At 42.7% G+C, this 27,034-nt stretch overlaps 1 protein-coding gene across 1 annotated transcript in view; it reads left to right on the top strand.

Annotated features, from left to right (window-relative positions):
- Positions 1–9,570: 9,570 nt before the first annotated feature.
- The window catches only part of AMOTL1 (angiomotin like 1), a 70,454-nt gene continuing 52,990 nt past the window's right edge, over positions 9,571–27,034 (top strand). The window contains exons 1-2 of the mRNA XM_007464190.1: positions 9,571–9,709; positions 14,061–14,994. Of these exons, the coding sequence (XP_007464252.1) occupies positions 14,120–14,994 (875 nt within the window). The 5' untranslated portion in view covers positions 9,571–9,709; positions 14,061–14,119. The remainder of the gene's footprint in view (positions 9,710–14,060; positions 14,995–27,034) is intronic.

The raw sequence follows: 27,034 nt of genomic DNA, 5'->3' as shown, positions 1-27,034 counted from the left end.
GCTCCCTTTAAAAACATTCTTTCTAGGGCATCTGTCTCCCTGAGCAGAGTATTCTACTCCCCGGAGAAACCTCCAGTTCTGCCAGAATCCGAAGGCTTGGCTTGGTTGCTGACATTTAACTTTGAGGCCACTGGCGCACTCAGTAAATTCCTTAGCTCTTTGAAAAGGAAGGTAGAAGCCACAGAATTGTTTTGTTGCTTGTGGTTAAAATCTCTGTTATAAGGTTAGAGGAGGTTATTCTAATCTCGACAGTGGTTTTTGTTTTTTGTTTTTTGTTTTTGTTTGTTTGTTTGTTTTGCGGTACACAGGCCTCTCACTGTTGTGGCCTCTCCCGTTGCGGAGCACAGGCTCTGGTCGCGGAGGCTCAGCGGCCATGGCTCATGGGCCCAGCCGCTCCGCGGCATGTGGGATCTTCCCGGACCGGGGCACGAACCCGTGTCCCCTGCGTTGGCAGGTGGACTCTCAACCACTGCGCCACCAGGGAAACCCAGTGGAATTGTTTTTAAAGGCATTAGGTGGTTTTGGCTTACATGGAGCTGGCAGAAAGTCTTGCACTTGGGTGCAGTGACACCTGGGAGTTCTTTTGCAGTGAGTGAAGGCCCCAGAGCATCACTGCCAGCTTCAAAGGGAAGAGCGAGTGCTTCCTCATCTTAGAGAACTGAGAGGGCCAGGGAATCATCGGGAACTCTCAGAGACTGGCTTTGAAGGGACCCTCTCATTAAACTTGGTAGTGACGTCATCCCAAAGGATATGCCAAGTTCTCCATCCGTCAGCAAGTAGTAAGGGAACATATACCTTATACAGAAAGTAGCAAGTACCCATATGGTGCCTTGTCTTCAAGCTTCACTAGGGCACTGGCACCAGCATATGTATATATATATATTTATTTATTTATTTATATCGAAGTATAGTTGATTTACATTGTGTTTAATTTCTGCTGTACAGCAAAGTGACTCAGTTATACATATGTGTATTCTTTTTCATATTCTTTTCCATTATGATTTATCATAGGATATTGAATATAGTTCCCTGTGCTATACAGTAGGACCTTGTTTATTCGTCCTATATGTAATAGTTTGCATCTGCTAATCCCAGACTCCCAGTCCTTCCCTCCCACATCGCCCCTTCCCCTTGGCAACCACTAGTCTGTTCTGTATATCCGTGAGTCTGTTTTTGTTTTTTAGATATGTGCATCTACTTAATGGTTGAGTAGTATTCCATTGTGTATATGTACCACATCTTTTTTATCCATGGTCATTTAAGTTGTTTCCATGTCTTGGCTATTGTGAATAGTGCTGCTGTGAACATAGGGATGCGTGTATCTTTTCGAATTAGAGTTTTGTCTGGGTACATGCCCAGAAGTGGGATTGTTGGATGCACCAGCCTATATTAAGTGACTACTGCAAACTACTAGGCAGTTGATGTTTAAGTGCTCAGTTGTGCGCTTTCGATCATAATTACCGTGGCCATTGGGGGAAGGCAGGCCACTGTAGGGGAGGTAAGCTGAAGAGGTAAATGTATTGGGATGAACTTTAGAGGACTTGGGGAGGGGAGTGTGCAGCTAGAGGATGGCATTCCCAGCAGGGCCTTGGAGAATGAGGGTGGCATGTTCACAGGATGCTGGGATGCTGAGGGGACCAGCAGGACTGTTGACAGCTAAAGGAGGGGGCCGAGTGTAGACAGCCTTGAAAACCAAACAGAATTTGAACTTGAAGCTGTAGCCCTTATGTTTATGTGCAATGGAGTGGCATGCTGGCAGTGGAGTTTAATTAAGGACAGGTGATTCCCAGCTGTGTGAGTGCAGGACGATAGTGGGGTGACGGTTTGAATGTCCTCCGGTGTTTACACCGGAAGGAGACTCCTGAGCCCCTTATGTTGGTCTGTTTATGGATTCCGGATCTGATCTTAGGGAACGAGTCAGTTACAGTGGAGGTGAAACAGATGAGCAGGTGACCAGGATTCTTGTTGTACCTCTCGCCTCCCCCAGGAAACTCACTTCATTTTTACCTTAATTCATTTTTCCTTCAACAACGAGGCCTTTGTTATCCCTACTATGGAGGGAGGGAAAAAAGTTGTGTTCAGAGTCACATTACCTAAAGGCCTCTGGACAGTTACAAAGAAAGTGAGAGAGTAAAACCATAATGGGAAGGAAGTTTTCAGTGCTTTAGAAGCCAGCCAAAAGTAGTCATGCTCGTAGAGAGAGAAGCAAAGGATTCTTGTTGAGAAATGACATGCAGTTTTTGCAAAGAGAAAGAAACTATTCTTGTTGAAATGGGTCATCATCAATATAAGGCAGAAATGTTGAACCCTCAAACTGAAATTGCGGAATTTCACCCTCTGCCGAGTACAGCACAAACAAATGTCTAGCTTTACTTCAGGCAGGAGCCCGAGGTGCTGCACGCCCCCTGCCCAGAGGGAGACCCTGGGCAGGTTTTCTATCGCTTCTGCCAGTTTCCCCACGCAGGCTAAAGCTGTGTGAGCCATGGTCCTTAGATGAAGGTTTGGGTTGAAAGTAGGTGACTGCGAGTTACTCAGTCAAGAGAAACTTACATGGAAACCCTGAGAGGCAACTCTAGGTACAGATTACATAGAAGCTGAATCCTTGGTCAGCTGTGGACTCCCCTAAAACCTGCACTGTCACTTAGGCCCTGGGCCCTAGTCAGGCCTCGCAGTGCTCACCGGGTAGGGGTGGTGTCCGGGTGTCTCCTGTGGTTTCTCACAATTCTTGCTCCCGGGGCTGGAGACCTGCTAACAAGGAAAACCGAATTTCTGCTTATGACAGGTTATTGATGTCCAGTTTTTGATTTCAGAGATCCTTGACCCTGTTGGTTAGATTATATAACCTATGTTTTTACATAAGAAAACAGACTCAAATCGTGCTACCGGAGTTCCTAACGAAGATCCTGCACTAGAACAGGAAGGGAAAGATTATGTGCACGTGGGACGGCGGATGGTGTCTCTCTTGCATTTTTGCTGTGTAGCCCAGGAATGTCGTGCCACCCTGTGATACACGTTATTGTCATTTTACCTTGTCTTACAGGTGTGGGAGCTGGAAGTGAAATGATTCCTTTCAGGTGTGGCAGAGCTGGGATAGCTCACTGGGTTGTCTCTTGGCTCAGTGGAGTGATGATTCCTGGCCCTGGCTGTCCGTAGGGTCTGTCCTGATCATCTGCTCAGCCGGACTTCTCTCTGCACTTCCAAGGAGAGGGGGCAGAGTGGGAACGGAACTCTCGGTCAGTGTGTGGGCCACTGAGTCTTAGATGACTGTTCATATGGAGTTGGGCATCCTGTCCTTCAGTCTGCATAGGGGTGTGTGTGTGTGTGTGTGTGTGTGTGTGTGTGTGTGTGTGTGTGTGTGTGTGTGTGTGCGCGCGCGTGTGTGCGTGCACGTACGAAGAGCATTAGTTCTTTCTTAATACTGAGGCCTGCCGAAGAAATGGTGAGAGGCGGCGCGTCTTTGGTGCCCTCTGAGCTTAGGCCCCTCCGTCCAGCTCTGCTCTCTCTATAGCACCCTGTGGCCTGGAGCCCTGGGGCCTACTCTCACTAGGCAGGCTGTTGGATAAGGTGTGGAAAAGCAGTTTGTACCAGTGTTGTGAAGATAGGAATGGCTTACTGCAGGGTTCTTAACTGGGCTCCATGTTGAAAGCATGTATCTATGCATACACACATACCCTACACACACCTTTATACACCCATACATATACACATGTATATTCTTAGATAGGCCACAGTTTTATTGGCAGTTTACTCTCTGTTATCGTTTAAAATTTTTAGTCACATGATTAGATGGTAGGGCCCAAAGAGTTGTAATCTGTTGGCATGTGCCATTCCTGACCCAGATCGTAAGAGAACACCACACTTCTTTTTTTAATTGAATCGAAGTATAGTTGATTTACAATGTTGTGTAGTTTCAGGTGTACAGCAAAGTGATTCAGTTTATATATATATATATATATTCTTTTTCAGATTCTTTTCCATTATAAGTTATTGTAAGATATTGAATAGAGTTCCCTGTGCCACACAGTAGGTCCTTGTTGTTTATATATTTTATATATAGTAATGTGTATCTGTCACACTTTCTTTACTCAAGTGTATGGGTCCTCAACTCCTCCCTGGCTCTGATTTGGTGGGAGAGAGGCGGAGCGTGCAGAGGTGTGTTTGTGTCTTTTTGTTTCTTTGCCTGTGTGCACTGTTCTCCATCTAGCTTAGGGCTTTTCGGCGGTGGTTGCACATCGAAATCATATGAAGAGCCTTATAAAATAGACATGCCTGGGCCCTGTCCCAGTGATTCTGATTGACTAGATCTGGGTGAGACTGGGGTACTGGCATTGGCAGCACTCCCCAGGTGATCCTAATAGGTGGCCAAGCTTGCTCTGTGCGTCTCTCCAACTTTCCACCAATATTTTCCACCTGCCTGGAGTAGAAGCCAGGCCAGGATTTGCCTTTGGATCCAGGCCATCGATGGTTCCTAATTTTAGCCTTGACTTTTAGACTTATAGATGTAGTAGAAGATGAGGCCCAGAAAGGGCTGAGTTTCTTTCCAGGGTAGTCCTTTGTCGGTTGGCCAAAACGAGAACGCTGACAGATACTGTCACAGGCATTGGAACTGTCATTTTAGGCTGATCTTTATATAGTATGTCATTCACACTCGGTTTTTATTCATCCTTAAGATCTAAGTCACAACTACATTATTTATTTGAACATTGTAAGATTAATATTCTGGCTGTCAGAATCTTTTTTCTCTTTTTCTCTCTAGGCTAAACATGCTTATGATACATGTGAGCACATGCACAAATATTATTTCATGGGTTGAGGTAGAGAAACTCAGGAAGAAGTTGAGTAAATTCCCATCTTACAGCCTCTTAGAATAATTAGTTGCTTACTACTAGCTTTGGCCTTATGGGAAATGGGTAGATAACAATCCTAGCAAGAAATTGCAAATGACCTGTTTGAAGTGATGGCTGTAAAACATGATTTTTCTTCTAATGGAATTAGCTCTGGGGCAAGGATTTTTTTTTTTAAATGTAATCTTATTACATCGCAGGAGAACAACTCATGTTATCATGCTAAGTGACAGCAGCATGACACTGTGCGATTCCAAATTTGTATGTACAAATCTTAATGTATAAAATTAAACAGAAACATACCATAAGACTAACAGCAGTTCTCTATATGATTGTATTATTGGTAATACATAATCATAAAAATGCATTTTCTTTCATTGTGAAAATCAGATACTGAAGGATCAGCTTAAGCTCCTTGGCCTTTGTGCAGGTTTTCTTGACCTTTAGGCAGGGTTAGGCCCTTTGTCCTGAGCTCCCACTGTATCTAGAACAAGCCTTTGTTACAGCCAACGCTACCCTGCATCGTAACTGCCAGCCAACCTGTCTGCTTTCTACTGAATTCTGAGACTCCTGACGGCAGAGTTCTTGTCTTGTTTATCGCTCTAGCATGGTGCCTGGCACTTGGAACATGCCAGGCACATGTTGACTAAATGTTGAAACAATTTCTGTTGGAACTATAGACTAAAGTAATCAGATTTAATTCTGAGGCTTGGTATTGCCCACTCCTTTTCGGGTTCCACAGTCAGTAACACAAGCATCTCAGATAATATTTTTCCTAAAAGCTTTTTCTACAACTTGAGTAAGTTGCCACCGTGAAATGGGTGATGCTTGGGTGTCTGGGTGGGAAAATTCCTTTGAGGGATATGGAGGCATCAGACAACTCTACCTAGTGGCATCCATCATTTGATCATGCATCTACCTCCCTTACTGGGATTCCTTGCTCACCATGCAACTTCCAAGTTGTAATCTGGCTTCTTGTGGAAATGTCAAAACAGTGAATGTGCTAGCTGGCCTGGAGGGCATAAGAGACTGTTCCCTCTGGCGGTTGTGTTTCTCATGGTAAATTAATGAATTGGCAAAATTTGGATTCTGATGACCCAATGAGGTGCCGCCACCCTGTGAAGTCTCTTGGCATGCTTTGTACCATCTATCTTATCTCCACCAACAGTGGAGAATCAAAGGGGAGGGTTCATTGTCCAGAATGCTAGGGAAAGGATATCCAGGATGGAAGGGAAGCTGTCGAGGTAAACTTTGGACACACCTGGACAGCTGTGGACAAACCTTCAGGTGTGGGTACAAGAAAGTTTTGATATGGATTAACAGGACAGACTATACAATGATCCATTATAGTTACACATTAACAGAAAAGGCACTAAGATGTCCTTAGCCGTTAACTCTCTAAATTGTTTTTCCTTGTATTTGTAACTAATCTAATTGATATTCATGTTTAGCTACCATATATATATGTCTATATGTATGTCTATATATATAGTTTTTAATAGAAAAGGCCTTTTTTTTGAACTCTTGAATTTTGTTTTATTTATTTTTTTATACAGCAGTTTCTTATTACTTATCTATCTTATACATATCAGTGTATACATGTCAATCCCAATCTCCCAATTCATCACACCACCAGCCCCACCCTCTGCTGCTTTCCCCCCTTGGTGTCCATACGTTTGTTCTCTACATCTGTGTCTCTGTTTCTGCCCTGCAAACTGGTTCATCTGTACCATTTTTCTAGATTCCGCATATATGCATTAGTATACGATATTTGTTTTTCTCTTTCTGACTTACTTCACTCTGTATGACAGTCTCTAGATCCATCCATGTCTCTACAAATGACCCAATTTCGTTCCTTCTTATGGCTGAGTAATATTCCATTGTATATATGTACCACATCTCCTTTATCCATTCGTCTGTCGATGGGCATTTAGGTTGCTTCCGTGACCTGGCTATTGTAAATAGTGCTGCAGTGAACACTGGTGTGCATGTGTGCTTTTGAATTATGGTTTTCTGTGGGTATATGCCCAGTAGTGGGATTGCTGGGTCATATGGTAATTATATTTTTAGTTTTTTAAGGAACCTCCATACTGTTCTCCATAGTGGCTGAATTACATTCCCACCAGCAGTGCAAGAGGGTTCCATTTTCTCCACACCCTCTCCAGCATTTGTTGTTTGTAGATTTGCTGATGATGCCCATTCTGACTGGTGTGAGGTGATACCTCATTGTAGTTTTGATTTGCATTTCTCTAATAAGTAGTGATGTTGAGCAGCTTTTCATGTGCTTCTTAGCCATCTGTATATCTTCTTTAGTGAAATATCTGATTAAGTCTTCTGCCCATTTTTGGATTGGGTTGTTTGTTTTTTTAATATTGAGCTTCATGAGCTGTTTATATATTTTGCAGATTAATCCTTTGTCAGTTAATTCATTTGCAAATATTTTCTCCAATTCTGAGGGTTGCTTTTTGTCTTGTTTGTAGTTTCCTTTGCTTTGCAAAAGCTTTGAAGTTTCATTAGGTCCCATTTGTTTATTTTTGTTTTTGTTTCCATTACTCTAGGAGGTGGATCAAAAAAGATTTTGCTGTGATTTACGTCAAAGAGTGTTCTTCCTGTTTTCCTCTAAGAGGTTTATAGTGTCTGGCCTTACATTTAGGTCTCTAATCCATTTTGAGCTTATTTTTGTGTATGGTGTTAGGGAGTGTTCTAGTTTCATTCTTTTACATGTAGCTGGCCAGTTTTCCCAGCACCACTTATTGAAGAGACTGTCTTTTCTCCATTGTATATCCTTGCTTCCTTTGTCATAGATTAGTTGAGCATAGGTGCATGGGTTTATCTCTGGGCTTTCTATCTTCTTCCTTTGAGTTATATTTCTGTTTTTGTGCCAGTACCATATTGCCTTGATTACTGTAGCTTTGTAGTGTAGTCTGAAGTCAGCGAGTCTGATTCCTCCAGCTCCGTTTTCTTCCCTCAATACTGCTTTGGCTATTCGGGGTCTTTTGTGTCTCCATACAAATTTTAAGATTTTTTTGTTCTAGTTCTGTAAAAAATGCCACTGGTAATTTGATAGGGGTTGCATTGAATCTGTAGATTGCTTTGGGTAGTGTAGTCATTTTCACAATATTGATTCTTCCAATCCAAGAACATGGTATATCTCTCCATCTGTTTGTCATCTTTGATTTCTTTCATCAGTGTCTCACAGTTTTCTGCATACAGGTCTTTTACCTCCTTAGGTAGGTTTATTACTAGGTATTTTATTCTTTTTGTTGCAATGGTGAATGGGATTGTTTCCTTAATTTCTCTTTCTGATCTTTCATTGTTAGTGTATAGGAATGCCAGAGATTTCTGTGCATTAATTTTGTATCCTGCAACTTTACCAAATTCATTGGTTAGCTCTAGTAGTTTTCTGGTGGCATCTTTAGGATTCTCTATGTATAGTATCGTGTCATCTGCAGACAGTGACAGCTTTACTTCTTCTTTTCCAATTTGTCTTCCTTTTATTTCTTTTTCTTCTCTGATTGCCGTGGCTAGGACTTCCAAAACTACGTTGGATAATAGTGGCGAGAGTGGACATCCTTGTCTTGTTCCTGATCTTAGAAGAAATGCTTCAGTTTTTCACCATTGAGAGTGATGTTTGCTGTGGGTTTGTCGTATATGACCTTTATTATGTTGAGGTAGGTTCCCTCTATGCCCACTTTCTGTAGAGTTTTTATCATAAATCGGTGCTGAATTTTGTCAAAAGCTGTTTCTGCATCTATTGAGATGATCATATGGTTTTTATTCTTCAATTTGTTAATATGGTGTATCACATTGATTGATTTGCGTATATTAAGGAATCCTTGGGGGCAAGGATTTTCATTTAAAAAAAAAAAAATAGCCTGACCCTTTCCCCAGAGTAAACTAAGTTACTCTTGCCAGAAAGAGCCTTCAACTTGGTGCCCACGCAGAGAAACGAGTGCAGAGAGGAAAGACAGCCCAGACCCATCCCGCTGAGTGTTCCCACGATGTTGTAGATGCCAGATCGGTGTTGCTGTCGTGGTATCTCATGTTCAGTGACTGTAGAATTGAACACAGCGTCACGTTTAATTGAAACAGGAAGCACACTCCTCTTTGAGTGTGAGGCAGATACAGAGGAGCTGAAAGGTCAGTGCCTGGCAGAGGGCCAGAACCCATGACCCGGGCTCACACTGCCACACGAGGCTCCAGAACCCTCAGAGTGGGGCTGAGTGCTCTGTCCTGGGTTGGGACAGGCCCTTGCTAACACGTGGTCTGGCAAAATGACCACCCCTCTCTGCATCTTTCATACATTCCAAGAGACAGCTGCCCTTCCCCTTTTAGTTTTCCTTTTCTGGCCTCCCTGCCTCCCTCCTTTCTGTCCCCCACCTTGACCTTTCCAAACTCGGTGACTTGTCCAGTTCCTCAGGGGACTTGATTTCTGCCAGTGTTTCTGCTGCTGCCCTTGGAAGTAGGTTGTGAGAAAGGGTCCCTGCCTTCACTCAGCGTGTCTTGAAAATTGTTATTGTGACCTCACGGGTCATTTTGGTGGGTGGCTAGACTTGTGATGATTCTGAATAGTAACTTTGGAATTTTATGAATCGAAAAGACAGAGCTGCCACTGCCAGTGGAAATGTGTGTGGGAGAACAGCTAGTGTGACTCACACGGCAAAGAGGGAGAGGAGGATTTCATTGGCACTAATATGCACTTTGCTTTCTGCCCCCAGGCCCCCCTCCTGCCTGTTACAGCCCCAGTAGTCCCATCCAGATTCTGGAAGACCCCAACTACTTTTTCCCAGACTTTCAGCTCTATTCTGGGAGGCATGAAGCATCTTTGACGGTGGAGGCAAACAGTAGCGTCAGGGAAAAAGTTGGTAAGTTCTTTTATTGGCACTTGTGTTGGAAAAGCAGAACAATCTTATGTTTCTCATTGTTCGCTCTTTTGCATAATTTTTTCTCTATCCTTGTTTTAAATATCAGCATATTGGATTATTGGTTGTCTCTATATTGGTAGGTGCCTTATTTTTAATGTTTGGTAAACATGAACAAGGTTTTAATAGACTGTTTTACTGTAATATGTGACCCTCTCAACAGAGTTCCTAAGTATGTAGGAACTTCAGAATTATACCATTTATGCCTTCATTTTCTTCTAATTCCTAAATATTCTTTTGTATTCTTTCCCAGAATCTTTCATTCCTTTTTTTCTTCTCTGCTTTCATTTTTACCTCTTTTTGCAAATGATTCAGAAACTCAGAGAAATTCAAAACTATAGTCAGGAAGGAACTGCTTCCTTTGTAAAAACTTTCTGCCTGTTTTTGAGGGTTTATGAGATTGGTTAAACCATGAAAAGGGATCTTCAAAACCACTTTAAAGAAGATCTCAGGGTTCTTGCCAAATGTGCTTATGAAAAGGAAATTCGGTAGTTTTCATGCTTAATGAGACACCATTCCTTTTATTATTCATCCCAAAAAATCTTTTTCCTTTGGATATATATTTTTATTTGAATTATTATTCTAAAGTGTTGATTTTTATTTGAATTTGCCTGTTTCATTAAGCCCTGAAGGTAAGGACCGTCCACTTCACTCTCCTAACCCCAGCACCTATCAGAATGCCTGAATATAACAGGTTGGCAGTTGGTATTTGTAGCGTGAGTGATGGCTCAACTCAACCCACACTGTTAATCGCTTTCCTAGGGTTGTTCATCACTTATTACAATTATTTGGCAATTCCTCTTGCGTGGACTTTCAATGATCTGCTTTTGTTGTTTAAAAATTTTTGTGGTTGAACTTCTGATTTAAATCTCAGTTACTCTACACCTTCTCTGAAGGCGAAGAATAAGTTTGAATTTACTCCACGTGCTGTCCTGTGAGGCAGGTATGAAGCCTGACCATTATACAGAGCAGAGAGGTTCAGAGAAGCCAAGTAATTTGCCTGAGGTCACAGAGGTGTGATTTTGGGGGTCGATCAGAGTTGAGCTTCAGGAACCAGTCTGTAAAGTTCTTTACTTGGCAATTATTTTTTTTTTTAACCACTTTTTTTTAATTGAAATATGGTTAGTTTACAATTCTATGTTAGTTTCAGGTGTACAGCAAAGTGATTCAGTTATATGTATATCTATCTATCTATCTATCTATCTATTCTTTTTCAGATTCGTTTTCATGATAGGTTATTACAAGATACTGAATATAGTTCCCTGTGCTATACAGTAGGTCCTTGTTGTTTATCGCTTTCATGTGTGTATATGTTAATCCCAAGCTTCTGATTTATCCCTGCCCCCCACAATTCTTTCCTGAATGCCTTCTGTATATTGGGGTAGTATTCTAGGCACTGGGTATACGGCATGTGAACGTAACAGATAAAACTCTCTGTTCTCTGGTGCTTGAATTCTAGTAGACAAATACAGATAAATACAGTGTTGATCAAAAGGAGAAGAGGCCAGAGGCAAGAGACATTAGGCTGCTCAGGACATTTAGACAGCTGGTTAGGGGACTGGAACCCGGGGAGTAGCTGAGGGCATGGAAGCTGGGGCTGCAGTCTTTGCTGTTACAGAGACACTCAAAATGTCATCTACGGTCGCCTTTTCTCATATTTTAATACTGAAAAGTGTAAGAGGGATGTAATCCTTGACAGAATCCCTTGCCAAAAGAAGACAATAAACCCAAGGACTTATGTCTAGGTATATACATATGTATATGTGTATTTCTATATCTTGTAAGCATATCACACCACCTTCATTTTTTCTCATTTCACTTATCACACCACCTTCATTTTTTTCTCATTTCGCTGTGGACTGAAAAGTGCTTGGCACTTGATTAAATGTAGGGAGCAAAGGAGACAAAAGGATCAAAATTGAATCTGAAATTTCTATCTGGTTGTCTCTGATGAGGATGCCATTCATAGAAAAAAAAAAAAAGGCAACTTTGGGGAAGAAAGATAGTTTGGGGGAAAATGATGTGTCCCGTGCATATGTAAAAACAAAGAACCATCACCGCATGGAATTGTAAGAGTGAAGGCTGCTATCTCTAAGGCTGCTTATCTCTAAGGGGCTAGCTCACCTCCCTCTATTGACAGGGGAGGATGTTGAGCTCTAAGAGAGCAAGTGATTTGCTCAAAGTCTTGCCGGTAGTAAGTAGTAGAATTTTTGCTATCCTAACACTATAAATATCCTCAATACACTGCTTCTTAGTACTATTGTGAAATGGGGTAAATTATATATTTCATGGTGCTCAGATATTCTTTTACTGGTTACATGTTTGACCCCCATTACATGCAGGCACTGAGTTGTATGCTAGGGATACCCAGCTGAGGAGGCAAGATCTTTGCTTTTAAGGAGTTTAGAGTCTGTGTACATAAGTAATTGCCATCTATTGTGATGACTGCTCTAAGGGAGGTATAATAATGGAGCCCGGGCATTGGAGAAGGAGGGCTCAAGCCTGCTGGGCTACAGCAGGAAGGGTTCTACTTAGAAGGTAGCTTTGGAGCCGTCACTCAAAGCATGTCTAGGAATTTCCCAAGAAGGGTGTGGTGAGATGCATCTTTCTAGGCAGAGGGATGGATGGGAGCAAAGTCCTGGAGGCCAGAGAGAGCTAGCATGTCTGGGAACTTCTTAGGGTATTGCTGGAACTTGAACTCCAAGGGGTTGCCGGTGAGGGGGCCAGTGATGGCATGAAATGTTGCTGGATGGACAAAGCAATGCCTGCTACACCCTGTGATGGATTGTCAGTTTCATCCTGTAATTCATTGTTGAGGAATTTTGTGCAGAGGAGTCATATGATTAAGTTTTCCGGTTTGAACAATCTTAGGGCAGTGCGGAAGATAAGTTGGAGTCTGAGGGGGTGGGTTTGGAAGTGGAAAAGAGACTAGTGTCAGAGAAATAGATGAGGGGGCTCTTGGAATGGTTTGGGTATGGGGCTCCACGGGCTTGTCATGCGGAATGAACACAGATTTCGTTGTGGAATGAGTCGGATCCTGGATCTGTCTCTTCCTACCTCTGCGACCTTGGTGATTTACCTTCTCTAAACCTCTCTCCTTATCTGTAAGATGGGGGAATTAATACCTGCCTCATGTGATTATATGTGGACTAAACTAAATAAAGGAAGGAATTTAGTACAATACCTGGCACATCATATGCTCCTTAAAGATGGTTTTTGTGGTTGTACTGTGGTTATTGATAATGAACTTGGAGACTGGCAGGGGAATAAAGGGGAGAGTTGGGAGAGATGTTTCATTTCGGAGGTAGAATTGACAGGCAGGCGCTGACCAGATGTTGGGGGTAAGGGAGAGGAAGGAATTTTGGAAAACTCTCAGGTTTCTGGCTTGGCAAAGAGCAGACGAGGCAGGGATCCAGGGGTTGTTTGGATGGGCTGAGGAAGACACGTTGCGTTTGGAGGACCCGTGGGCCATCGGCTGGTGGTTGTAAATGGGTGGGCCATGGGTCAGTAGGTTCAGACGAGCGGTGGATGAGATGAGAATCTGTCAGTGAGGGTGGGTGAGTGCTCAGGGCAGAGCTGTGGGAAAGAATTCAAGGGGCAGGTGGAGAAAAGGGAGCCAGAGATGGAGTGTACGGAGAAACAGCAGGATCCCGAACCATGAGAGGGGGTGGCCTGGATGCTGAGTGAGGAGAGCATTTCAAGAAGTGGGTGATCAACATGCTAAGTGCTTCAGAAAGGTTAGGCTGGAAAGTTCTCCCTGGGAATGATTACTAATCAGAGCGGTAGGGAGGGCAGTGGACGGCACGTTCAGAAAGTGGAGATGGCAAGTATCAGTTGCTTTCTGAGGGCGATTAGAAGGGGAGGAGAGATGCAGGGTGGCTCTTAGAGGTTTACGTGGAGCCATGGAAAGATGGTTTCTTTTTATTTGGCTCTGAGTTTTGCTTGTTTTATTTTTTTTTTTTTTTTTTTTTTTTTTTTTTTTTTTTAAGATGGGAAAGACTTGACCTGTTTATATGATGAAGAGAAGGGGTCGGTGGGGAGCTTAAAGGAAAGGGAGGGTTTGAAGGCCCGAGCAAGGTCTAGGAGGAAACAGTAGGCAAGGGAAGGGAGAGTAGTAGAGACACTTTGATTTGGAGAGATGCTTCCATGAGAAACTGTAGGGTAAATGGGAGTGACGGTGTATTGGAAATCTTTAAATGCCTCTGTCGTTAGAAAGTTCGGTATTCACCATGTACGTCCAGACCTATATCTGCGTGGAACAGCCTGACATCTTTTTCCCATGTTTACCTTCTAGTTGAGGATCCTCTTTGTAACTTCCACCCACCGAACTTCCCGAGGATCTCAGAGGTGGAAATGAGAGGTTCCGAGGATGCGGCAGCTGGAACAGTGTTACAGCGGCTGATCCAGGAGCAACTGCGCTATGGTACCCCGACTGAGAACATGAACTTGCTGGCCATTCAGCACCAGGCCACAGGGAGTGCAGGACCAGCCCACCCCACAAACAACTTTTCTTCCACGGAAAACCTCACTCAAGAAGACCCACAAATGGTCTACCAGTCGGCACGCCAGGAACCGCAGGGTCAGGAACACCAGGTGGACAACACGGTGATGGAGAAACAGGTGCGGTCCACGCAGCCTCAGCAGAACAACGAGGAACTGCCCACGTATGAGGAGGCCAAAGCGCAGTCCCAGTTCTTCCGGGGGCAGCAGCCGCCGCCGCCGCAGCAGCAGCAGCAGCAGGGGGCTGTGGGTCACGGCTACTACATGGCCGGGGGCGCCAGTCAGAAGGCGCGGACTGAGGGCAGGCCCACGGTGAACCGCGCCAACAGCGGACAGGCGCACAAGGACGAGGCGCTGAAGGAGCTCAAGCAGGGCCACGTCCGCTCTCTCAGTGAGAGGATCATGCAGCTGTCGTTGGAGAGGAACGGTGCAAAGCAACACCTCCCTGGCCCAGGGACCGGAAAGGGGTTCAAGGCGGGCGGGGGGCCCTCCCCAGCCCAGCCTGCAGCTAAAGTGCTGGACCCCCGAGGTCCTCCACCCGAGTACCCCTTCAAGACCAAGCAAATGATGTCCCCGGTGGGCAAGACCCAGGAGCATGGACTTTTCTACAGTGACCAGCACCCGGGAATGCTCCACGAGATGGTCAAGCCTTACCCTGCTCCCCAGCCTGCGAGGACAGAAGTGGCCGTCCTGAGGTACCAGCCACCCCCAGAGTATGGGGTAACGAGGTGATTATCAAGCCTAGAAGTTTTTTTTTTTTAATTAAAAAAAATTCTTTTTTATTGAAGCATAGTTGATGTATATTATGTTATAGGTGTACAGTGTAGTGATTCACAGGTTTTAAAGGTTATACTCCATTTATAGTTATTATAAAATATTGGCTGTATTCCCCATGTTGTACAATATATCCTTGAAGCTTATTTTATACCTAATAGTGTGTACCTCTTAATCCCCTGCCCCTACATTGTCCCTCCCCACTTCCCTCTCCTCACTGGTAACCACTAGTTTGTTCTTTATACCTGTGAGCCTGCTTCTTTTTTGTTGTATTCACCAGTTTGTTGTATTTTTTAGATTCCACATGTACGTGATAACAGACAGTATTTCTCTTTCTCTGTCTGACTTACTTCACTTATTATGATAATCTCTAGGTCCATCCGTGTTGCTGCAAATGGCATTATTTCATTCTTTTTTTTTAAAATAAATTTATTTATTTATTTACTTATATTTATTTTTGACTGTATTGGGTCTTCGTTGCTGCACGTGGGCTTTCTCTAGTTGCGGCGAGCGGGGGCTACTCTTTGTTGCGGTACACGGGCTTCTCATTGCGGTGGCTTCTCTCTTGTTGTGGAGCACGGGCTCTAGGTGGGCGGGCTTCAGTAGTTGTGGCATACGGGCTTAGTTGCTCCGCGGCATGTGGGATCTTCCCGGACCAGGGCTCGAACCCGTGTCCCCTGCATTGTCAGGTGGATTCCCAACCACTGTGCCACCAGGGCAGCCCCTATTTCATTCTTCTTTTATGGCTGAGTAATATTCCATTGTATGTATATGCCACATCTTTATCCATTCATCAGCTGATGGATACTTGTGTTGCTTCCATATCTTGGCAATTGTAAATAATGCTGCTGTGAACATTGGGGTGCGTGTATCTTTTCAAATTAGTGTTTTTGTTTTTTTCGGATATATACCCAGGAGTGGAATTGCTGGTTCATATGGTAGTTCTATTTTTAGTTTTTTGAGAAACCTCCATACTGTTTTCCATAGTAAGCCTAGTGGTTTAATTCATGTTTTTAGCCCTCATTATTTTCAAGGCGTGTTAGCTTTTTGTCGTCGTTTTTTTTCTTGTGCATAATATTTAACAAGCAGCATTTTGGCCAAAATATTCAGAGTGAAACAGAAAAGAGGGCAATTGGGTATTTTCTCCAAATGTAACAGAAGGCAGCGGGGGATTTATGAGTTTAGGGGGGGAGCCTCCATTGCTGGCCATCCTTGGGAGCTCAACCCAGTGGCCTGGCAGAGCAGCAATTTTCCTGGCTGGCTTTGTGGAGTGTGTCCAAACTCCTGGAACATATTATTACCATGGGGTTTTATAGAGTCTTTCTTCATTGTAGATTTTAAAGGAAAATGTAGTCTGAATTCTAGAACAGAGGGGTTAAAGGGACCATAGAAATCATATAGCCCCACCCCTGTATTCAACAGATGAGAAACTAAATTCCCACAGCACTCGACTCTGAGGCAGCTGGAGCAAGGCTCAAGTATCCTGACTGTCAAAACCTTATTCCTCCATTGCCTTAATTCCTCCTACATCTGTTGATGGACTCAACAGCACTTACTGAGTGTGTATTCTGTGCAACCCTGTACCTGGTCCAGAGATAAAGATATGGTTCCTACCGTCAAGGTCCTTCCAGCATCGTCTTGGGGGAAACCAGCATCTTAACAGATCCTCGTGGTGCAGTGTGCTGTTTTAGGATAGAAATATGCAGAGAACATTAGGGCACCAGAGAGGGTAGTGTGACTACAGCTGTAGGGCTTAGGGAGAGCTTCACAGAGGAGGTGACATTTGAGTTGGGTCTTGAAGAATAAATAAGAGTTGTGGGGTAGAGGTTAAGTAGCAGAAGGTACTGTGCAGGGGAGATGCCGTTTCTTCAGACAAAAAGCTTTGGCGGTTTTGTCGGGCATGAGCTGCAATAATGCAGAGCACTCGTGGGGTAAGAAATAGCAGAAGGTGTGTTTGGACAGGGAAGTTGAGACCAGGTGGTGAAGGTCTTTGAGTGTCATACTAAAGAGTTCAGAATTTATCCATAAACAATTAGGAGAACCAGTGTTTTTCAGTAGATACTGTGTTGATGTTTACTAGGCTGACGTCAATGGCAGCGAGGGATGAATTAGAGGCAGGGGATACTGGAGGCCAGGAGGGCCTCAGGAACCGGGTCAATTGTCCAGATAAGACTCGGTGAGGGTGACCTAGGTTTGAGGACATAGGTATAGGGGAGCCTTACATGCTAAGAGAAATAGAATTGATATCATTTAATGATTGATTAGCTGTGGACGCTGAGGAATAATAGGGCAGCTGAAAATACGGCGATTGGAAAACAAGCTCTCAGGAGAGAAACTGGGTCTGGAGATACACATTTGGGAATCGCCAGCATTTAGATGTTTCTGAGCTTGCTCTGCTTAGGGAGAGAGCATGGAGCATGGGAAGAGAAGACAAGTGGCCACTGCCTATCATGGATATGTCTTCATCCTCACCAAAGGCTTTATTCATCTGTTTCTAAATCAAATGAGCTGAGATTTCCCCGTGCCACCCCAATGGCAGTGTGCAGGGCATACTTTGGCTGTACATCTTGCAAAAAGGGAGTGACTGGGCCTTGGCAGAGAGAGAGAGCTGGCTGATCGGCCCGCCACTTACTTCCCAGCTGCTGACACATTTCCCTGCATTCGGTGGGGGATGGCAGCTGTGAAGCACTATACCAATCTTTAGGCCCCTGACAGGCAGCAGGGCTCAGTGGGCACAGTCTGACCCCACGGGGGAATCAAGATGGGGGCTGGGAGGGCTCTTATTCTTACCCTTTTATGGTTCCTTAAGCCAGGGAGAAATTTAAACTGAAAAATTGTCAGGTTTGAAGAAGAAAAATAAATCTTCAGATCTCTGGTTTTTAGAACATTGATTTGTCAGAGTTAAATAATCCATGATGTTTATCCCAGTATCATATCAGAGTTTGGTTTGTGATAGTTCACATTTGTTTAAGTCACAGCCTCTAGAGCCTGATAGAAAGTGAAAATAGCCCCAGATGAAGTCTCCTTCCTTGTGCTTGGCTTTATTCTTCGTTAAATGGCAATGCACAAAGTGGGTCATTTTGCTTTTTGTCATTTGGCCGTAGATGTGCTGTGAGTGGGAGACACAGTAAGGGGAGGAGGGAAGCCCTTCCTGGAGGGCTACCCGGTTATTGGTGGGCGGTGTCATTTGTCTCAAAGTTATGACATCAAAAAGAAGAAACGTATGAAGGATTTGACCTGATTGCCAGGCTTGACAGCTGGGTCCACATGACACATCAAAATGTCCCAGAAGACGTAACAGACAGGCCATTGAGGCTGGGCCGCAGCGCTACAAGGAGCCTTTGTGAGCCTGGCCACGCCTAGCCAGCATGACTCCAGCAGTGCAACCTTTGGCCGACAGGGTAAACAAAGTTGCGTCTACACCAGCCCTGCTTCAGACACCTTCAGTGTGGCCTGAGCTCCAAGGGTTGGGTCTGAAGTTCAGCAGTGTGTGATGTTCAAGTTATCTTTGACCCACGAGAAGAGCCGGGCTCCTTTAAATTTCACTGACACATTCCCTTATGCTTAACGGGTTATCAGTTTGGCATTAATAGTGATGGTTTGGGAAGCTGCAGGCTGTTGGGTCAATACATCACAGACTCTTCTGAGTCAGAGAGACTCAGTAATCTCAGACTCTTCCGAGTCTGACTGAGGTGACTGGGTCCACGTCCGGGCCGCGTGCTGCAAAAACGGCCTCAGTATGTTGTGAATGTTCAGTGCTCTGATCCAACCCATCAGCCTGTCGAGACTTCAGTTCTTTTTGCCTAGAGGTGGAAAGGTCCAAAGAGCATAGAGCTTAAGGTAAGATGAGGAAGAACTTGGAGTCACCATAGCTTACAAATTCTCTCATCTGCTCTGATCTGCTAACGATGGGAGATGTGGTGGCTTATGGGCTCCTTTTGCGGGAAACCCCATGGGGAGACCACCAGTCAACGTGTACTTGACTTGCACACCTTGGCCTTTTTCGTGAGCGTGCTAGCGAGGCTGGGGAGATGGAAGGACTAGGGCGACCTGGCCCCGCTGAGGTGGCTGGTGGGGACCTCCAGGGACCATGGGCGGCCATGGATAGAGACTCTGGTTTTGTTCCTGCCCCTTCTTCCTTTTCCTTCAACCTGAAAGTGGAAATGGATATAAATAAGGCCAAGGTGAGAATTGGACAGGTTGTTCTCTGGAGAATTAGGCTTTAAAAAAAATAAAGAAAAGGAAGAATTTTGATATTAACTCTGACACATTTTGTGGAAACAGAGCACTTCTAAGAGTTGTGACTTGGCTTACGCAGTCTGTACCGTTAATGGAAGTGAATGCACGAATGAATACCAGTGGATGATCTGATTTTCATCAAAGCAGTTTGGAGCACAGTTGTCAAATGTATGTTTGTTTTCCAAAGAAATCTGTCCATATTTCCAAAAGTGGAAACTAAAGATGCTAAAAGATTATTTAAAGTATCCTACTTTCTTAATACAACCACTGTTAACATTTTTCCTGTACAAATTAATTTTTTCACATGTTGTAATCATAAATTATATTCCATTTAGTATCTTAGCTTTTTTCAGATAGTATTGTATTGCAAGTTTTTTTCTACAATGTTTGTTTTCATAACCATCCTTTCTGTTGCTGCATAATATTTCATCAATTATATCATTTACATCTTTTTCTCTGTAAATAGTATAGAGACCATCATCATGCACATCGAATTTTCCATATTTTGGTTTACTTCTCTAGGCATCATTATTTAGAAATGAAATTATTGGGTAAATTTTAGTTAAATATTTAATGACTTCTGATACCAGATAACTTTGTGAAAATATTATAGTGCCTGTTTCACTGCCCTATGACCAACATTAGTCATTATAATTACAAAAACTTTGCTAATGTAATAGGCAAATTGTGTTAATTTTTAATGTTAATTTGCAATTATTAGCTTGGTTAATTTGGCGGGGGGCGTGTATTTGACTAGTTAGATTGATTTGATTTTGAAAATTGGCCCTTGGTATTTTTGTGTTCATATGATCTGTATATTTTCATGGCTTCAGAATAAACTAAAACCTGTTTTCTCTAATACTTGCTCTGATTTTTCAGTTTGGAACTCCATCTCCACCCTTCTCAGGTAACAATGGAACAGAGGCAGTGGTAGCATAGGCCTCTGAGTGCCTGCTGTCTGCCAGGCATGGTGTGAGTCCTCCTCCTACATCTTCAAAACAGTTCTCAGGGATGGATACTCTGAATATCCCCATTTTATGATATGGGGATTTATGATATTATAAAAACTTAGGCTGAGAGAGAGAAGTTAAAGTAACTTAGCCACGGGGACCAGATTGGAAGTGCGGGAGCCAGGGTGCAGCCCTGGACCTCTCTGCCACACAGTGCCCCTCCCATGAGTGTAAACACTCGACCACTGCCAAGGATTTCCGGTTTTACTTGGTGTCACTTAGCCGGTGAATTTCTCATCAGATTTATATGTCACACCTGATGTCCAGCCTGTGTTCTGTCCCCCTGTTGTTTTCAGGAGGACCGGGATCCCCTTTCTCTCCAGATACCTCGCAAGACTTAGGAGCACACTGAACCTTGCTGACAGCTGTAGGTTGTGAGCTTCGGCTGTCTTTGGTTTGCTTTCATTTGGAGGTCGGGGACTGTGAGGCAGTATCCCAGCAGTATATGGAGTTGTTTGCTTTAGCCTGTGTTTAGCAGAATGTTTCAGTTATGGAAGATGCTAAGTACTCTTTTAGTGATTTTTATGATTTTTTATGTTTCAGGCAGCATCAGAAAAAGACTAAAAATGACTTCTGTCAGTGAAAGGCACTCTCTTTCTGCCCGTCCATTACCTTTTCTGCCCTTTATCTTGGCTGTATCTTGCCTTTCAGCATATGGGGTTTACTAGCTTCCCAGAAGCAGAGGGAAGAGTGGTAACTGTTTATTGATAGTTTATTCATCTGTGAATGTATTCATTTTATTCTTGGTGTGTAGATAGATACTATAAAAGCAAGGAGTGGTGGCGTTTGACCCAGCCCTTCTGTCCTGGGCTGATACAAGCATCTTCTTACAAGATGACGTCAGAGCCAGCAGTGCCGTGGATCCCCTTCCACAGAGCACATTTGCTCCTTCTCTTCGCAAGCCGGCGTCACCACCACCATCCTTCCCATCAGTGCAAGGGGCTCACGGTGTCCTGCACTAATGGAGGGACCCTTTAGTGTGACTGGTCTCCCAAATCGCTCATGTTTTCCTTTAAAAAATGCCCTGTACATTTTCCCCTAGATAAACCTCCTGGTGTGGTTTTATTTAACATAGAGTCAAAGTTCCTAATGCTCTCTGGGAACATGTCAAAAGACAGTGCAGGGAGGAGGGAGGGAGCAAAGAGGACACAGCCCTGGGGCACATGTGGCGAATTAGAGAGAGAGAAAACCTCTCCCCAAGAACCCACATCGATCCAACAGTGCAGCCAGAATACAGTTTACAACGTGAACAAGCATAAAGATACAGGCTAAAGAGCAGGTCTTACCTCTGGGTGGGCGTGAGGTCTGGAATGTGCTGTAGTACAAGAAAGAATGTTTGATGGTCCGGTCTTACTCTGAGTTGGAAACGGCTGGAGGAGGAAGGAGGATTTTTGGAGTAAGTGTGTTTGCAAAGTGCTGATTTGCAGTTTAGACAGTTATGAAAATGAATTGCTATGTGGCATCAAAATGTGAGCTAGACCCAAGGCTTTTGGATTAACAACTGCGTTGCTCTTAACAAAAGCGAGGCCAGGGAGAGTTATTAAATTTCACCAGCTAGGGCTTCCCTGGTGGCGCAGTGGTTGAGAGTCCGCCTGCCGATACAGGGTACGCGGGTTCGTGCCCCGGTCCAGGAGGATCCCACACGCTGCGGAGCGGCTGGGCCCGTGAGCCATGGCCGCTGAGCCTGCGCGTCCCGAGCCTGTGCTCCGCAACGGGAGAGGCCACAACGATGAGAGGCCCGTGTATTGCAAATAATAATAATAATAATAATAATAATAATAATAATAATAATAATAAATAAAAATAAATTCCAGAGGCCACAACGGTGAGAGGCCCACGTATCGCAAAAAAAATAATAATAATAAAAAATAAAAAAAATAAATTCCACCAGCTAAACATGTATTTTGAATACCAGCCTTAAAACTCAGGAGTTTGTACAATTTTTAAGCTGAATTATGGCTGGATGAGCCAAATAAAATGCCCTGTTTATTGTGAGAAGCAGCTCTGCAGTGTGGGAATTTCAAAAGGCTAGGGTCAAGTTCAGGTTACTTTCTCAGGAAATCTAACACAGTTCCAGCAGCAATGCATTAAATGAGTGGCTTCTCCAAACAAGAGGATTATCCATACGCATCCTGCATAGCAATAATTTTGATATTAGCTTACCCAAGACCCTAGTCTCAATTTGAACGTTTATGAGTCTCGTGTCTGCACCAACAAAGGGATCCAGGTGGGAAGGCTGTGGGTTTGGCAAAAGATTTGAGGGGTTTTGAGTCCTGGCTCTCCCACTTCGTAGCAAATTGAATAAGTTCTCGGAGACTCAGTTTCCTTATCTGCAACTTGTTACAGCTGATTTTTCCTAAAACTAACTGATTTTCTTCCTTACTTAAATGAAACGTGTTCATTGTAGAAAATCTAGAAATATAGATAACTCCCACTTCCTCCACTCCCTAAAAAAAAAAAAAGAAGGAAAATAGAAATTACCTGCAGTCCCGTTATCCAGCCGTAACCATTGTTAAATACTCCATTCACTGGTGCTTTGAGGGTTAGAAAATGATAAAAAAATACTCTAAGTTGGAAATCTCTAGGTAAATAAGAGGTATTTTTGAGTGAGAATTCTTAACATTTGAACCTCTTCACAGCCAAGAAGCCCTTTGTTATTTTCATCTCATTTTAAAATTCTTTTATTTTATTTTGTTTACTTTCTCTGATTATTAGAAGAACAGTGCTGCTTTTTTGGGCTTATCTTTATTTTCTAATTTTTCTCTATTTTCTAATTTTTCTATAACATATATTACTTAGTGACATTTTTTTTGAATAGCCATCCGTGTTCATTGTAGAAATTGTATAAAGAACAGAAAAATATGAAGAGTGAAAAAACATCCCTAATTTCATCACCTAGAGATATAGTCATTCCGACCTTTTGTCATAGTTCCTTCTAGTCATTTTTCTATATATTATTTTTTACTCAGGTGAAATCCTAATATGTATCATATCTTGAGAATTTTAAAGAATCTTTGCTTAGAGGCTCGGTAAACATTCATTGAACTGAATTGTTAATGTTGATAAATGGAAAACAGTTGTTTTGATTTTACTTCTCGACTAATAAGTTTGCTTTGGGAAATGTATTTAGCTGTTTGCATTTTCTCTTCTGAATTACTTGATCATGTCCTTCATCTGTTTATCCATTGATGTTTCTTTTCCTGTTGTGTTTTGGACAATTTTTGTCAGTCACACAAGCCATATTTATTAAATGTTAGCATGATGGCCTAGTTGTAGATAAATATATAGTTTAATACATTGAATATAGCTTGCTGATCACCATTGATGCTTGGGGATCTGGGGACAGTAGAGTGGGGACTGCTAGTCTGTTTACATGAATTGTTTTGTTGCTCACTGATTTCTGGAATTGTCTCCAAAATGTGGCCTTTTGGTGTACATGCCATGTGGACTAGAGCAGTGCTGAACAATAGAAATATAATGTGAGGAGGGGAAGGAGGGGTGGGATAAATTGGGAGATTGGGATTGACACATACACACTACTATATATAAGATAGATAACCAATAAGGACCTACTGTGTAGCACAGGGAACTCTTCTCAATACTCTGTAATGACCAATATGGGAAAAGAATCTAAAAGAATCAGTGTATAACTGATTCACTTTGCTGTACAGCAGAAATGAACACAACACTGTAAATCAAGTACACACCAATAAAAATTTAAAAAAATAAAATGGCTAAATTAAAAAAAAATAGAGACACTGACATCCTTAAAAGAAAAGAAATATGATCTGGGTCATATATCTAATTAAAATTTTTCTTGCAGCCACATTTTTAAAAAGTTAAAAGAAACAGGTGAAATTAATTAAAAAACATGTTTTAGTTAACCCTTTTTTAAAAGTTGAAGTGTAGTTGATTTACAATGTTGTGTTAGTTTCTGCTGTACATCAAAGTGATTCAGTTATACATACATATATACATTCTTTAAAAATATTTTTTTCTCTTATGGTTTATCACAGGATATTGAATATAGTTTCCTGTGCTATACAGTCGGACCTTGTTGTTTACCTATTTTTATATATAGTAGTTTGTATCTGCTAATTCCAAACTCTTAATTTATCCCTCCCTGCCTTCCCCTTTGGTAACCGTGTTTGTTTTCTATGTCTGTGAGTCTATTTCTGTTTTTTGTCAATAAGTTCATTTGTATCATTTTTTAAGATTCCACATATAAGTGATGCCATATGATATTTGTCTTTGTCTGACTTACTTCACTTAGTATGATAATCTCTAGGTCCATCCATATTGCTGCAAATGGCATTATTTCTTTCTTTTTTATGGCTGAGTAATATTCCATTGTGCTTATATACCACATCTTCTTTATCCATTCATCTGTCACTGGACACTTAGGTTGCTTCCATATTTTGGCTATTGTAAATAGTGCTGCTATGAACATTGGGGTGCATGTGTCTTTTCCAAATATATGCCCAGGAGTAGAATTGCTGGATCATATGGTAACTCTAGTCATAGTTTTTAAAGGAACCTCCATACAGTTAGTTAATCCATTTAAAAACATATTTTTAGATACATGTTTTAGTTAACCCATTATATGCAAAATATTATGCTTTCAACAGGTAATCAACATAAAAAAACTATTAATGAGATGTTTTACATTTTTTGTACTGTCTTGAAATTTTGATGTGCCTTTTATACTTCCTGCGCATCTCAGTTCAGATGAGTCACATTTCAGGTGTTCAGTAACCACATGTGGTTTGTGGCTACTATTTTGGACAGCACAGGTCTAGAAGAAAGTGAGAGTCTGTGTTCAAGAGAGAGTGTTCTGACGTGTACAGACATCACCTTTATACTCTTGTTCTGCATTGCATTGCAAGCAAACAGTTCAGAAATGGAAGATTCTGTGGTGCTAGCATTTGCTTTTATTCCTTGTCGAAGCTTTAGTGTTAGGGACTGGGATTCTCAACACATAGTGTTTGAAGAGGAAGCGACACCCAAGGGTGCATTTGTCCCTTGCCTTTCTCCTAACACCCGTTAGCAGTGTGTGATAATAGCAGAGGCTAGCAGTTATTAAGTATCAATAGTTTCCTAGTGATAGACATTATGTGCAGTGCTTTACATGCATTATCTCATTTAATTCTCACAACAACTCTTGAGGTAGATACTGTTATCATCACCATTTAAAGGTGACAAAGAAGTTAAAAACTTGCCCATGGTTACTTGGCTAGAAGGAAGCAGAAGCAGGGAAGAGACCCCATATTAAGGAACAGTGCTCTCCTGTACCAACGTGGGGCAAAGCCCTGGTGTGGTGGGAGTATGCGGGTTCCAACCCCCAGTTCATAGCCCATTGTTTTGCTTTATAAAGACTGAGATCTCTGGTTTGCGATCCTCTGAGCCTTAGTTTGCATACTTTAAAAACAGAATAATAATATATGGTGTGAGAGCAGGGAATGCCCAAGCTTGTGAGAATGAAATGACAGTGGATGTAAAGTGCTATTCATGGCACATTTAGTACAGGTATAATGTAAACACATACATTTAAACAAGCTTATTTATGAAGCCTTATTGTATGCAGAGAGAAGCAAATGGACTGTTGATTAGCTGTCTCCAATGACCTTGTTTCCCCAGTCCAAATAACATTGTCACTTCAGTTTTGAGCTGCATTTTGTGACCACTCAATACATGAGAATGGCAGTGACTTGGGGCTATGTTATTATATTGGCAATGTCATGATTGGAGATTCTACCTATGTGATCCAGAACAAATCTAAATACCAGAGGTCTCTTCCTTAATAAAACAATGTTGAAGGTTGAGTCAGTCTTTGAAAGTGCATCGAGCGTATATGGTCTCCTAACTTGCTCTTGGGTTCAGGGGCCAAATCAATTGACAAAAATGTACTGGGTGCCAACTTAGTATAAGTCATAATTTTCTACCCTCAAAAAAACACGCATGCTAATAATTAGGGAGAATAATACACACATGCATAAAAAATTAAATAATATTGTATTTAAAAATTCAAGAGAAGTGTGTGATTCAGGCAAGGTGTGTGATTCAGGCAAGGTTGTAAGTTTGGAAGTAAGAAGCGGGTGCAGATTCTGGGGTCAGGCTATGCCTGGCATGGTCCAAGTCACTGACGATGGAAGACCAGCCTGCATGACTTCCCAGTATGACCCCCTATTTTGTCTCTTAGATGTGGCTCTTTAAATGCTCCTTGATTCTTGTTTCTAATACATCACTGTGGGCTTGGGGCAAAGAGGCTTTTTCAGCCCTGCTCAGACGTATTTAAATAACTGGTCAGTTCAGTGGCATGTGGGAAGAGGTCACTTTCTGTGGTGTCCCAAGGCTCATTTGGTTCCTTGAGAAAGGAGCAGGACCTGTTGGTGGTCCTGCCTTGGTTTGTCTGAGGATTAAGCAAGGTGATGAAATGTGCTGCCTGGCAGATGGCATAGACCCTCAATAAATGTGAGTTGAATGCCCTCTGTAGAAGGGACATTAACCTATGAAAGATAATAATGTTGAAGCTAAGAAACAGTCCAAGAGAACAACTCAGGGGCAGGTTTCTAGCCTTCATGCTTCCCCCGAGGTGGCTCAAGCCTACAAAAAGCTGTGATAGTGTTGTTAGGATGTGAGCCATGGATGTGGTGGTGGCTCAGACTGAGCCACAGGAACGCGGGAGCAGAGGACAAAGGGTGGCTGCCTTCCCTCCCTGCTTTCACCTGGTCTGTTCAGGGAAAGA

The sequence above is a fragment of the Lipotes vexillifer genome, unplaced genomic scaffold (genome assembly GCF_000442215.2).
Source record: "Lipotes vexillifer unplaced genomic scaffold, Lipotes_vexillifer_v1.1 scaffold206, whole genome shotgun sequence".
Classification (NCBI taxonomy): Eukaryota; Metazoa; Chordata; class Mammalia; order Artiodactyla; family Lipotidae; genus Lipotes; species Lipotes vexillifer.
This window is presented reverse-complemented; position numbering and strand designations above follow the sequence as displayed.